General features: G+C 49.7%; 1 protein-coding gene across 1 annotated transcript in view; it reads left to right on the forward strand.

Annotated features, from left to right (window-relative positions):
* Positions 1 to 5,121, forward strand: part of TNN (tenascin N) — a 45,570-nt gene extending 40,449 nt beyond the window's left edge. The window contains exons 14-15 of the mRNA XM_049635322.1: positions 1,854 to 2,017; positions 4,265 to 5,121. Of these exons, the coding sequence (XP_049491279.1) occupies positions 1,854 to 2,017; positions 4,265 to 4,405 (305 nt within the window). The 3' untranslated portion in view covers positions 4,406 to 5,121. The remainder of the gene's footprint in view (positions 1 to 1,853; positions 2,018 to 4,264) is intronic.
* The last annotated feature ends 9,356 nt before the right edge of the window (positions 5,122 to 14,477 follow it).

Raw genomic sequence — 14,477 nt, forward strand, 5'->3', positions numbered from 1 at the left:
AGGGGCCCTTCAGCTGTCTTAGCAGGAATGGCCTGTGTCCCCTGCTCTCGCTCCCCTGCTTTCGCTGGGGAAGCCATCAAGGAGCCATTGTTCGAGCTGCAAAGTCAGACGGACAATCTGGGACAATCTGGGACCTTCCCTTTTCATAATGTGTTGTTAACTCTTTACATACATCTGCCCCCTTCCTCCCCCAACTAAGTTCTTGAGGGCGGGGACCTCCTCCATCTGTTTTCCCAGAGCCGAGCATGGTGCTGGGCCCGGCAGGTGTTCTCATGGTTCCTGAATAAATGAAGGAAGTTGCAGACTGGCGTTCTGAAGGGCTGGTTGTCCTCAGAAGAGCTTGTTAAAATGCAGACTGCAGGCGGGTACTATCTCAGAGTTTCTGGTTCTGTGGATCCGGGGTGGGGGTGGAGCTGAGAATGTGCCTTTCTAACAAATTCCCAGGTGCTGCTGATGCTGCTGGTCCAGGGGCCACACCGGGAGAACCAGAGATGGACTGCTCTGGTTCGCGTAATTAATTAAAGGTCTCTATTGAAATAAGGCAGCCGCAGGCAAGTTGGTGTGTCAGGGAGGACCCTGGACTGGGAATCTGAGGACTGAGGTTTGAGTCCCGGCCCTACTATCTGGGGACAGTGGGACCTTGACAAGTCCCCAGAGTCTAACCTCTGTGAGTCTGTCTCCTCACAGGACCGCCGGCCGCCTGGCCCACCTTGTAGGCTGTCGTGGGGACAGAGGGGGAGGATACGGATGTGAAGGTGGTCGGTAGCTCAGGGGTCAGATGAAAACCTAAGTGTTGTTATGATAAGAACACAACTTAGGATTGATTCAGGCCCTTGTCACCTTTTATGAGCTGAATTAGGAAGTAAACTGATACAAAGATGATACGTACCTTGGGGGAAATGGTAGAAATACAAGTCAGATGATTCAAGCGGATTTCCAGACAGATGTAATGAAGCACTGAACTGTATATATGTGCCAGGAGGGCCTGGGAAACTCGGGAGTGTGTGCTGGGAGGGGGTGTGGGAGGATTATTAAGGAGACCGACCCTTCCTCAGGAGTGGGGTCCAGCTGGGCTTTGAGGGGCGTTTAGGAGTTGGACCAGGGAGGGCAGAGGCATGGAGGGCAGACCTGTCTGCTGCACAAGCCGTGTGTGCCTGTGGGGACAGCGGGCCAAGAGATGGTGCGAAGGGTACAAGCCAAATTACAGGCTGCAAAGCAAAGCAAGGAGGAGCGGCTCCTTCCCTGTGGTGGGTGGTGGGAAGGACATTGACCTGAGAGCATGAAAGTGGACACTTATGCTTCAGGAGGCCGGGAGGGTTGTCGTGTTGATGCAGGCCCGAGGAGAGGAGAGCAGGCCGTGTGGCAGCCCCGGGAGTGAGGCCATCTGTGAGTGATCCTCAGGAAGAAGGGCTCCATAGAGGGGTACATGGGATTGGCAAATGTGGCTCGGAGTTCGAGGCTGGGGTGGCTAAGAGGATGGCTGAGTGAGGGCAGGGAATATGGGAGAGGGGTGGTCAGGTGCTGGGAGGAGAGCCGACGAGTTTGGTTTCAGATGTTTGGTTATTTTACATGACTGTGTAGCCTCTGAGTGAAAATGCTGGAGGGGAGCAAGCTCTTGGAAGCTATTGGAGAAACAGGCCTGAAGTTTGGGTGACAGGCCAGGAAGGAGAATCTCTTCATCTGTATCATGTCCTCACCTTGGCCGTTTTCAGAGACGAGTGATTTACCTGTGACATAAATGGCCAGATCTTTGGCGTTTTCATGCCCAGAGATTGTCCTGCTGAGCCCAGAGTTCCATCACCGTCTCAGCGGCCGAACTTCAACGTTCACCCCTCATCTCTCCTCTCCCGCAGGGGATGCTCTTACTTACCACAACGGATGGAAGTTTACAACTTTTGACAGAGACAACGATATTGCCCTCAGCAACTGTGCCCTGACACATCATGGTGGCTGGTGGTATAAGAACTGCCACTTGGCCAACCCCAACGGCAGATACGGGGAGACCAAACACAGTGAGGTAGGCGACAGGTGCACTTTTTTTGTTCCAAGCTCTGCCCAAAGCTTTGCGTTCCCAAAGTGACACTCTCCACGCTGGTTTGGCTACCTCTCTCCTTCTGATGCTCCCAGTCGGGGCAGTGGGGCTTGTTCTCCAGGCTCTATGGCCTGGAGGTCAAGGCCTCCCCTGCCCACCCGCTGCAGCCCTTCCCCACTCTGCATTCCTACCAGAGCTGCAAACTTAGTGTAGGTGGGTGGGAGCTCAGGCTGCCCACTGCTGGACAGAGACAGGTGACATGGATTATGCACCATCTGTTTCCGGGCCACCCATGGACACTGTCTTCGTAACAAAATACCATGGGCTGGGTGGCTGGAACGAGACACATTTGTTTCTCAGTTCTGGAGGGTAGGAAGTCCACGATCAAGTTGCCTGCTAGCAGATTCGGTTCCTGGTGAAAGCTCTCTTTCTGTCTTGCGGATGGTGGCCTTTACATTGTGTCCTCCTATGGTGGAGAGAGAGAGAGAGAGAGAGAGAGAGAGAGCGAGCTCTCATCTCTCTTCCTTTTCTTACAAGGGCACTAATCCCATCATGGGGGACCCCACCCTCATGATCTCATCAACCCTGATTACCTCCCCAAGGTCCCACCTCCAGAGACTACCACTTCGGGGGTTAGGACTTCAACATATGCCTTGGGGGCAGGTGGGGACTAACATTCTATTCATAACTTCAGAATTCTTTCTAGTTGTTCTCCCAGTGAAACCACAACTATTTGCCTCAAGTCCTTTGATCACCAGGAAAACAAGTTTTTTCTGTCTTTGACTCACTTTTGGGTCCACTTCATCCAGAGCCACTCAGAGTCTACCCAGAGTGTTGTGCTAAACTTCTCTCTCCGTTTCAGGAGGTGCACCCAGACTGAGTTCTTGATGGCTTCTCTCCCTTTCCTTGCTCTGAAACTTTCCTACCAGTGATTTCTCAAACCTCCATGACCTGTGGACATCATCTCGACTCCTTGCCAGGCATCTCCTGACTGCTCCCACACATCTTCTTGAAAATGGCGTCTTGTTGCCATGAGCTCCTCCCCACCTTGGGTTTCTAACTTCCCACCCTGGGTCTATTCTAGCCTTCAGGAAGCCACCGCTCCCCAGAACTTACCTTATAACCGGTGTCACTGTAAATATTAGCTCATCTCAAGTCCAGGTACAGTTTGATTACTTTGGCCCTGACCAGACCGGGGGGGGGGGGGGCTCCCAATCCTTGTGTGATTTTTCAAAGGGAAGAAGAAATGTTCCCCCAGGGAGGCCAAGGAGGGTGGGTCCATGAATCATGGTGGCAGCATGTGGGCTGACTCAGAAAGCCTGTGATCAGAGATCAAATATTTGAAATGAGCAGCCAGCATGCCCTAAACCATCCCCATATTTGCTAATAAAAGACATTCATCTGGTTAATGTGCTTTTCACAGTCTGCAAGGCATTTAGCTTCTTGTTTATTATTTACCTCACAAATTAAAATATATAAAATTGGTCACTTGGGCTCTTTATTGGCCAGGTTGCAAGGTTATTAAGTGAATTAAATATTATTACGCTCACCAGTCAAAAGACATAAAATGAAATTTAGTTTTCAGCAGGCTATTCGTTACCCCAGAGCTAGTATCTAAACAGTTTAAATTGAAAATGATTTTACACGATTGGCCAATTAATATGTTTATTTTTGCCTTTAATTTTTTGGAAAGGAAAAGAGTGAGGCAAAGATATTGTGCCTGTTGCTGGCCAGGTTGACCCTGTGTTAGCTTTGCTGCCTCGGGCTCCCCGGCCCCCTGGGCTCACACCCTATCCTCACACCCTATCCTTCCAACCACCAGGTGGAGGTGGTGGGGGGCTTCTGAGTCATCAGCCTAACTTCAGCAGAGGGCACATGTTTCTATTTTTTTATTAGTTTTTAATTTTTTATATTAAATATAATTTGTCAAGTCAGTTTCCATACAACAACACCCAGTGCTCATCCCAACAGGGAGGGCACATGTTTCTAGATTCAGCTGTACTTCCCTTATCATAACTACCCCAGTAACCACCTGTCTTCCCTAAGCAGAGAGGGTGTGGTCCTCCCCTCCCCTCCCCTCCCTGCAAAGAAGCGTTCCTTTGTACCTTGTACCTTAACCCATCCCACCCTCCTCCCTAGTGCCTTTTCTTGATGTTGGCTTTTTTTTCTTTCTTTCTTTCTTTCTTTCTTTCTTTCTTTCTTTCTTTCTTTCTTTCTTTCTTCTTTCTGTAGGGGGTGAACTGGGAGCCATGGAAAGGACATGAATTCTCCATTCCTTATGTGGAGTTGAAAATCCGCCCTCATGGCTACAGTGGAGAGCACGTCCTGGAGAGAAAGAAGCGGACACTAGGAGAAAATTCGAGAATGTTCTGATGGCCTATTTGAACAGTCATCACACGAGACAAGACCAGCCCAGGGTTGGGGCTATGTAGGCTTGGGGCAAGGTGGGTAGTGGTGACTGGTTAATGGAAATTTGAGGGATACTCCTGGCCTCTGGTTTCTGAGATGGCTGGGTAACCTCCAGGACAAAGTGTGTGACCAAACTTCAGACGACACAGGTCTCTGTCACCTGCATTTCTGCCCATCTGTATTGGGGACCTGCAAATCAACACAATAGTATATATGAGAAAGAACACCGGACTGCAAGTTCGTCAGTCTGTCTTCAGTAGCAAATATATGGGATTGGGGAGTAGGGGGAAGGGAAAAGAATCATCTAGCACTTCCCCAGTTGTGTGTGTGTGTGTGTGTGTGTGTGTATACAATCTTTTCTCTAGAAAGCCATACCAAGGAGGGGTTCTATTTGATGACCAAGGGACTTAACATAGTCTGATGCTTGTTACCTCCCATGACCACTGGGATTTGAGGAAAAAGGTATAAATCTTCACCTGTTTGAAAAATGCTAGATCAGGAGAAAGAATAAAGGGACCAAGACTGATTCACATCGAGCTAAGTTGTGACCAGTATCCAGCAGTCTGGGAACCAAGCTTCCGTGTTACCCCCCTTTTCAAGTTCCCCCTTCCCACATATTTGCATAATCACTTTCAGAGATCTGCATATGTTGTGAATAAATTCTCACTCGTTTCAGCTTTAAATAACTGGACTCTTTTGGTGATTGGTCCCTCCCAAAGACTCTTCAGTGACTCTCTTTCATGCCCTCAAGTCCTCAGCCCTGCCCCTTTCCCTGGGCCCCCACACTGTTGGGCCCGTGGGTGTTCTGAAGGTGCCCAGCAGAAGCTTCTTGTTTGCTCAGGCACTTGGCAGGTCGGATCCTTTGGGTTTACTTTCCTACCCCTTTGGAAAGTTTCTCTGTAGTGAAGTCAGTGATCATTATTAAAAGTAACTTACATTCTGATTCAAGAAAAAAAAACAACAACACCTGGTTTTTAAAAAATTTGCCTTGTGTTATTTAACTCACATCAGTGCGCCTGAATTCTAAATTCAACCCAAGTGCATGTGAAGGTACAACTTGTGCATCACACGGAATGCAGTCGGCCTGCCGTTTCATACTTGCGAGACGGCGAATCGTGGTATTTGGAACCCGGAGAGATGAGATGAGTGGGAGCTGAGGCATGTGCCCTAAAAGCTTCAGCGCCGCCCCAGGCCCGGGGAGTTGTTCACTGCCTCAGGCTGTCCAGGCTTTAACCTCCGGCCGAAGGCCAAGCTGTACTCCCCAAACGGGTTATGTCCCCCTTGTAGGCTTTCAGCACCGCCCGCGCCCCCCCCCCCCCCATACGCACAGTGCCGCAGTGCTGCTAGATCTGGTGAGGGCGGTCTAAACAGGAATTCGGTGAGAGTGTGTGTCTGCCTGCTTCTCGCCAGGGTGTGTGCTGTGCCCTGGGGGGGAGGGGGACACAGGTGAGACACAGAGGTGAGCAAGCCAGACGGCGTGTGGACTGTCATTCATTCATTCACTCTCATTGATTCCACAAAAGCTGACGGAGCCCTGTTGGGAGCCAGCTTCTGCTGTAAGTACTGGTGCCGCGGAAGCGAAGAAACTGCACTAGTCCCGCCCTCACCTTGGCGGTTCAGGAGCCTGGCACTCAACCCAGTGGGCGCAGTGGACCGAACCTCGGGGTGACTCCGAGCTGGGGCTGGTGCGTGGCGGGCAAAAATTCCCCACGTGGGTTGGTGAATGCTTGGTAAACGCGCTGGATAGAGCGCAGGTTGCTGAGCCTCATCCTTAGTTCTTGTGACTCAGTAGGTCGGGGCTGGGGCTGCCGCCAGATTGACCACTCTTGGAGTAAGCTCTGGCATAGGGGTAGCCTGCTGCTGGTCTCTCTGCTCTGGACCTGTGATGTCCCCCCACACACCTCTGTGTCCCCTGACCGCAGCATTTCTCCACGACCGGCCAAGATGAGGACTTTCCAGGACCTGGAAACTGCCGTGGGAGCCGTGCCGCCCGGAGGACTGGCAGGGGAAACCTCAGCTGACCCTTAAGGGTTCGCCATGGGGCAGAGAAGAAGTCGGGATGAGCTCATTTTTAAAGGCTGTTCATCTGACCGAGGAGAACGTTCTAGCCCTAAATGTCTGTGCCTGGCCTCACTGGAATGAGACCAGCTCTGGCAGCCCCCGCCCCTGGGAATGGGTTCCTGCACAAACCTGCTCTGCAGAGGCCGTTTTCCTCAGAGTCAGATTATGAGCCATCAGGGTTTTGAAGCTTAAGGGGCAATCCCTACCCTTTAGGACAAACCAAAGAAGACAAAGTCTGTCACCGCAGGGCCAGGCTGCAAGCCAGACAAGAGGGCAGAAGCAAGGACAGAAGTACCAAGCACGTGCTAAAGCTCCCAAGCCGTCTTCTGTCCCATGCAAACTGCTAGCTAAGCAGTCATGGACAGAGCACAGGCCCTGCCCTCCAGGAGCCCGTGGCGTGTTGCTGACGGTTGGAGAGCCGTGGGGACAAACCAGGGCAGCCGGTAGCACGTCGGGGAGAGTGAGTCAACAGGGGTATGGACTGTCACTGTGAAGCAAGTGTCAAGGACGTGACATCAGCATTAGGTCAGGTAGGAAGAGTCTGAGTGTGTCAGGGAGAGAAGAGAGGCCTGAGGGGGGCAGCGCACCTTGGGAAAAGGGAACTTGGTGGCAAGGATGGGAATGGGTGGGGTGTGGTGTGGGTGAGGGAGGGAGAGGAGTGATTGATGGGGAGGCTAGAGAGATGGCAGGGACACTTGGCCCTGTGAGTGCTGGTTCTCAGCTCGGTGCCTGCTTAACCTCCAGGGACTCTGCCTCAGTGGGTCTCAGCTGAGCCCTGTGCCTGGAGCCTTTCAAAGCTAACATGCAACCAGTCCTGACAACCTCTGCTAGGATGAACGAGTTGGACAGCAGAGGTCGCTCAGCGGTGTTTGAATCTTGCAGTCACACTGACAGTTAAGCTTGCATTTTGAAAATATCTGTCTGGAGACAGGATAGAGAATTGTGGGGAGCTGTTGAGGGAAGCTCCTAGGAGAGGGTGGAGAATCACAGACAGGTTAGGGCTATTGCAGTAGAAAACAGGTAATGGTTCTCTTGGTCTGTGGCAGAAATGGTGGGACAGGGGAAAGGGCACAGATTAAAGAGATATTTAGGAGGAAGAATCAGCAGGAACTGAGGGGGCTGGGTGGTAAAGGCAAGGGAAGAATCCTGTCGTGGCTGAGTTTAGAGCTGGTTTTTTCTCTGGGAACAGGGTCCCAGAGTTTGTTTGTCACAAGGCATCACAAGCTCTGCCTTTGAACTTAGAACTCTCAGGGATTCAAGGATCAGTAAAGCCAGAAAATGCTGAATGAGCCAGGGAGAAGGACTAAGAATGACTCAAGGGATTCTGAGCGAGGGGATGTCAGGAAGAACAAGGACCAGGTGTGGTGCATGAAAAGAGAATTCGTGGACGAGAAGACAAACAGCAGAGCAGGAGGCGAAACAAGTATAAATAACGGAAAGCTCTAGGCAAAACGCAGTCATTTGCTGGAAGAAGTCCTCTGCTAAAAAAAAATTTCCAAATCATTCCCTTAAGCCTTCCACCAGGGCAGTGAAAAGGATCAGGAAGGAGTTTCTGTCAATAAAGAGTGCAGATCAATCTGGTCAGGGCCCGCAGCCCTCTGCAGCAGACATGCTGTACCCAGTCAGGCCAGCAGATGGCAGTGTTGTCCCATTGGGAGCATCTCCCTTCAAGGCCATTTTCCAATCCTCTCTGAAGGGGTGTTCTGAGGTTCTTCCTTTTCTTCCTTCCTGGGTAACATGGCCTGGAGAATCAGCTTATGGGGTACGGCTCAGCATCCAGCCCGTGCTTGGTGGTTGTGCAGGTAGTGTTGCTGTTGGCCTAATGCACAAAACAGGTAACTGGGAAACACCTTGAAGAGATTACCTACTGAAACCTAGATTCTGTCCCCTGACCTGGTCTACCTGGCCGGTTGCTGAGACAAGAAGATGGATCCATTGGCACGATGAAAGGTGAAGGGGGCACCCCTGGAAGAGATTTAGGCAGTTCCTAGTGTGTAATTAAATCCACTTCCCAAAGTACTTCTGTTAGTCGGTTGTTTCTGTGGGGGAAATGTGGAATGGGTTGAATTCCACTTGCCACGTTATATAAAGAAGTTAGTTCCCAGGTTAGCCCATAAATGCCTGTTTATTCCATAATGCAGACCAATTTCAGGGCATGTATGATGACAGAAATAGAAAACACTGGTATTGCAGTGTTGTTATTTAAACAAGGGAAGGAAACAAAATGCAATGGAAATGGTTATTTGTGTAAGTGAAGAAAATCAGGTTTAATTAGACAAGGCTAAGGAGGCAGGTGAGGCTTGCTGTGGAGCACCTGAAGGAGACATCTGGGTGTTCTACAGCCTTGTGGGCATAGCTCTTGATTGTGTTCAAAAGGTTTCTGACTCAAAGTAGGTATCGCAAGTTAACAAGTCTTTGAGGAACCCAAATCCGATTAGGCTGGATCATGATGGCTGGTGTGTGAAGGGCCACTAGGATGGGATTCTGAAGACTTTGGTTTCCATCTCGGGTCTGGGTGAGTTACTTACCTTCTGTGGGGCTCATATTCTTCGTTTATAAAATGGAAATGACATCAGTCCCCGAGGTACTCCCTGCAAGAATCAAATAAGATACCGAAAGCACTCTTATATATATAACACTCTGGAATGGTAAGAGGGCTTGGATCTCTAGTCTTGATAACTTCAATCAAAACGTTTGGATTTTCTTTCTTCTCTCTCTCCCTCCCTCTCTCCCCCCCCTTTTTTTCCCCCTGATAGAGGTGTATCCCTAGCCAGCTCTAAGGTGTATGTGCTATGGATAGCTACCAGTGGGATTATTACAGCTAACCAACAGACAAAGGAGAAAAGGCAGAGTGGGAAGGAAAAGCTTAATGAAGGTAAAGGGGGATCCATCTTGTTTTGGAAAGGGTTTCCTTGGGGATGATATGAATTGAGCTGTACATGAACCCTCCATGGCAGCATTTCCAAAATGATATTCCTCAGAATCCTTGCTCCTCCAGATCTCCTAAAAGAAGAGGTTTAGTGGTCAAATAAACTTGGGAAAACTCTGAGGTAAGTGGAGTTATACTAGTTTCTTTACTAAAGTACCCGTTAGAACCTTTAATGTGATACGTGATTACAGATCTCAAGGAGGCAGAGAGGGGAAGTCATGGGCTGCAGTAGTTTGCAATCTTGTTTGAATGTAGGATTTTCTTGTGTTCTGAGTAGCTAATATTTCTCAAGGTGTGGTTCAGGGACCGCTGGCAATTACATAGAGTGCTTGTTAGAAGAGCGGGTTGTCTGGACTCACCCCCGACTTAACAAATCTGTCAGAAGGGCAGAGGGACTGGGAATCTGCACTTGTGAGAAACCCCCCAGTGATCTCTTTTCCTTTCCCTTTTCCCCCAGTCAACGCATTATTGAGCATATAGGATGCACTAGTTATTGGAGATAGGGTGGTGAGTGACGTAGTCACTCTTCAGGCCTCACAAAGGCTTATTCTAATGAGGGGATGGCAGGGAAGTGTGGGAAGACGGGAACACCCACAGTGCAACATAGTCTGATCTTACTGTGATCCAGAAGACTTGTGTGGTTAGGGAAGCTTTCTTGGAGGCAGTGATGTAACACATGGAACATTTCACCCCAAATTTGTTTGTAATGACAATTAAGACAGAGTTATGAAAATCCCTCATCTGTCAAATGGGCATGATGATTTTGACCCTGACATATTTGTCAGCATCACATAAAACCCAGTGAGTCCTGAGTCCATTTAGTTGGAAGCCCAGTAAGGAAACACTCCCAGGAAGGTGGGAAGATGTGGATTCAAAGTCTTTCTTGATCTGGCCACCAGGGGGCGCTGTCACGCAGGGTGGCTTGGTGTGGAGAAGAGGCTGAGGCAGGGGTGAGTACCTACCCCATCCGTCACAAATGCAAATTGGGAGTTTTGGTACTACTGTAGACCGTGCAGTGTATGGTGAAATTATGGACCACATCACACAAGGAGGAATAGAAAATGCACAGTATTGGGGCACCTGGGTGGCTCAGTTGGTTAAGTATCTGACTTCGGCTCGGGTCGTGATCTCATGGCCTGTGGGTTTGAGCCCCACGTCGTGCTCTGTGCTGACAGCTCGGAGCCAGGAGCCTGCTTGGGATTCTGTGTCTCCCTCTCTCTCTCTCTGTCTCTCCCCCACTTGTGCTCTGTCTCTCTCACTCTCAAAAATAAACAAACATTAAAATAAATTTTTTAATAAAAAAATAAAAAAGAAAATGCACAGTATTTTCAGTCCCTACCTCATTTGATCTGTCTGTATCATTTGACTCTATTGACTCTTCTTGAAAGTTTCTTCTCCTTTGGCTTCAAGGACACAACACTCTCATTATCTTCCTTCTACCCTTAATTACAACAACTAGCATTTACTGAGCATGTACTATAAGCCAGGCCCGATGCTGAATGCTTTTTATGCTTTATCTCGTTACTGCTGTGTCCCTGTGAGACAGGGATGGTCATTAACTCTACCATACTGGTAAGTCTTTACGGAGATTAAGTCGTCGGCCTGAATTCTCTAACCAGTGGGTACTGGAGTTAGCATCGGAATCGGGAAGCCCTTAGCCCTGAGTCCTGACCTGTCACACTCATGGTGGCCTTCACCAGGCTGTCCTCTGCATCACTGCTGCAGGCTGCACCCTCTGGGTGGAGGCAATACAAACGGGGTCCTCCTGTCCTTATTTCTTCCCTTGTAAGTCTCTAGATGGCTCCTGGGTGATCCCCCACGGGCTGTCCGGATGCTAGCTTTGCAGCCCCTCTGGGACAACTCTGTGTTGCTGGCACCTAGTGTGCTTGGCAAATGGTAAAGAGTCAAAAATATTAATGGAATAAGTAGCCTCAAAGAGGGAGTTAGATACATGCATGCAGGGCCATTCCCGAAGGAACGATCACAGGTATTTGAAAACATCCTTTTGAACCCATGACAGGGACAGACAGCCGTGTTGAAGGGACTCTCCCCCCCCCCCCCCAGTTATGTAATCCTGTGACTTCGAATTTGGGAAAGATACTAAAATCAAAGGGCAAGGAGCCAGCGCAGAGTGTTGTGGTGAGTTGAGAATGCGCATAGCACTCTCTGGGTCCACAGGCACACCGCCACGGGCAGGGCTGAGCCTGAGCAGGTGCAGCTGGTGGCTTTGGCTCTGGCACCCACCCCCCAACCAAGGTGGGCAGCGGCTGCCCCTGCCTTTGGTTGCTGGACAACGGTCCCTGGTCGACACTGGAAAGTTTTGGAAGTCCTGGAAAGAACAGAGACCTGCATGAAGAGTCTCTTCTTGGGCTGTCATGGAGTGTGTGGCAATGGGGAAGGGAGCCCAGGAACCAACTAAAACCACAGAAATGTCAGCCTACCTTGGGGGAAACAAGACGAAGGGGGAGCGTGTGCCATAGGCCTGTCTTCCTAAGCCCTAGCTGAAATGGAGTCAACACGGTGTTTTAGCAGCCTGTTTGACCACTTCCCCCATGAGCCTCTAGATCTGTGCTCTGCAGGATGGTAGCTGCTAGCCACGTGTAGCTACTGAGCACTTGAACTATGGCTGGTGTGACTCAGCTACTGCACCTTTAATTTTATTGAATTTTAATTAATTTAAATAGCTACATGTGGCTAATGGTACCATGTTAGATAGAGACATTTCCATCTTATCTACTCTGTCGGACAGCCCTGTTCTACAGGGCTTCTGCTGAACGGCCAGCTGAGCATCAAGGGAGGACTCTGGAGCATCTGAATCATTCCATTTCACAACCAATGCAAAGCCGTTGTCCACTTGAAAAGAAGATATGCGTTTTATACATACATACTATACAGACATACGTGTGTGTGTGTGTGTGTGTGTGTGTGTGTGTGTCTTCCTATCTGGCTATCCATCTATGTATCTAATAATGTAAATACATATCTATGTATCCATGTATGTATCTAACAATGTGTGTATATACACGTATGTATGTGTGTGTGTGTGTGTGTGTGTGTGTGTAGGTACCTACGTATTTAACAATGAATGTACCTAACTATGTATGTATCTATCCCCCCAGCAGCTACTATAGAGACTTCTGATCTCTCCCCTTCCCAATACTAGATTTAACTTAGAGGTCTATTTCTACTTAGTTTTTGCTATTTTCCCTTTTCCTTTAAGAAGACATTGACTGACCTCATCGAAGGGAACGCTCTCTAAGAGTTGCCAAGGAGCGTCAGTGTTTTTCCTGCAGCCAGCACCTCCGAGGGTGTCTAGTCTCTGAGGTGTCCTCTCTGGAGGCAGTGATGTGAGAGCCTGGTCCTGGTCCTTTGACCTATGACTCTCTCAGGGGGAAGACAGTGTCCAGGGACAGCTGGGCCTTTTGTGTCCTAGCGGGAGTCCATGCCTCTGTCATTTCTGAGTGATGTCTGGGAGAGGGAAATATTTACTGTCAAGAAAGTAACTGATGCCAGCAGGTAAGGAGGCCAGGCGCTGCTGTCTTCCAAATATTTTATTTAAATAAATTTTTCTTTTGCATGTGTTTGAATTTTCTAGAAAAAAAGTTCTGACAAACACTATACCGCTTGGACCATTTATACTCTTCTTGAGAAGGTGACTGCCCTTTCTCTACATTCCCCACTTCCCCCCCACCCAAGAAATAAAAAAGCCACCAGAATACATTGAGCAGCGGGGAGGAGGCCTTCTCTGATGACGGTGGATGAGTTTGGCTGGAGTTGTTCAGATCTCGGCCCGGGGACTCCTCCCCAAGCCTGTGTTGGTTGGGGAGAAGGAGTAAAAGTGAAGAGGAATAAGGGGTGGACCTGGGTTGGGGGTGCCGGGAGAAGCAGGAATGAGATGAGAAGGAAACATGGGAGAGGAAGATAAGGATGATGGGAGGAACAGGGAGTGACTCTAGTGACTTCACGGGGCTCCTTTCATGGACCCACTTACTCAACAGAAGTTTGGGGGCCTATGGCACCCTGGATGGTGTTGGGGGGACCCTGGTGAAGGCTATTAGGGAGGCGGCGGGGGTGGGGAAAACATAAGCCTCGTTCAGCATCTGGGTCTCCTCAGTCCTGGGCTATGGAAACAAGTGAGAAGAGAGCTTCTGGGTGTTTCGCGCCTGGAGGTAGTTCAAATCCATTTGATTAGGGGACAGTGGGGTGCTGCACCTGGAGACAGAGGCCTCGTCCCGGCAATGACAACTGACTGACTGCCGTCTTAATTCAAGCTAGCAGCCAGTTGCCATGGCAACCATGTTACTTGTGTGGTCCCGGATCCGAGCGATCCTTTCTCCTAGATCACATCTGACACTCAGCCTCAGCCGTCAGCTCCGTGTCTCCCCAAGGTCATCCGTCTTAGGGGGGCAGGAAGGGCGTGGGGAGGCATGTGCATTTGGTGTGGGGCGATGAGCCATCGTCCTGTGATGGGAAGGGGACAGCCAGCTGCTCCATGACGAGCCGTCCGTGTACAAGGGGACAGCCAGCCAGAGAGTGCTTCTTTCTCTGCTAGAAGGGGCTTATGACTAGGGGGTCTGAGCAGCCAGGGCATTTGGGGCCACCTGGTGTGAGAAGGTGGATGCGACTGGTTTTAAAACACGGGAAGGCCTGAATTCTGCCTCACAGGGTCGCCGGTTAGAAGACGGATGCAGCAGTCACCGTGAGACGCCTGCCCCCACAGGCCTGGAGAATCCCTGGAGGGCAGGTGAGTACCAGGCAGCCCAAGAGAGCAAACGGAGGACATTTTGCCATGAACACAATCCTGCAGAATTTAGCTTCTTGCTACTATAGATATCATAGTTTAGCTACATTGTTAATTAAATTGCAATTTTACTGCCTCCTAGAACAGCTTCTGTGGGAAAATATTTCAAGAGAGCTACCCAGCAGATTTGCAAGTGACCTTTCAGAGCACAACCCGCTTCCAATTTGGGAATTATACATCTTTGTCATACAGTCACAATACAATCAAAATACCAACCATCTCCTCACATATGTGGATTAACTCGG

Source organism: Panthera uncia, chromosome F1 (assembly GCF_023721935.1).
Source record: "Panthera uncia isolate 11264 chromosome F1, Puncia_PCG_1.0, whole genome shotgun sequence".
Taxonomy (NCBI): Eukaryota; Metazoa; Chordata; class Mammalia; order Carnivora; family Felidae; genus Panthera; species Panthera uncia.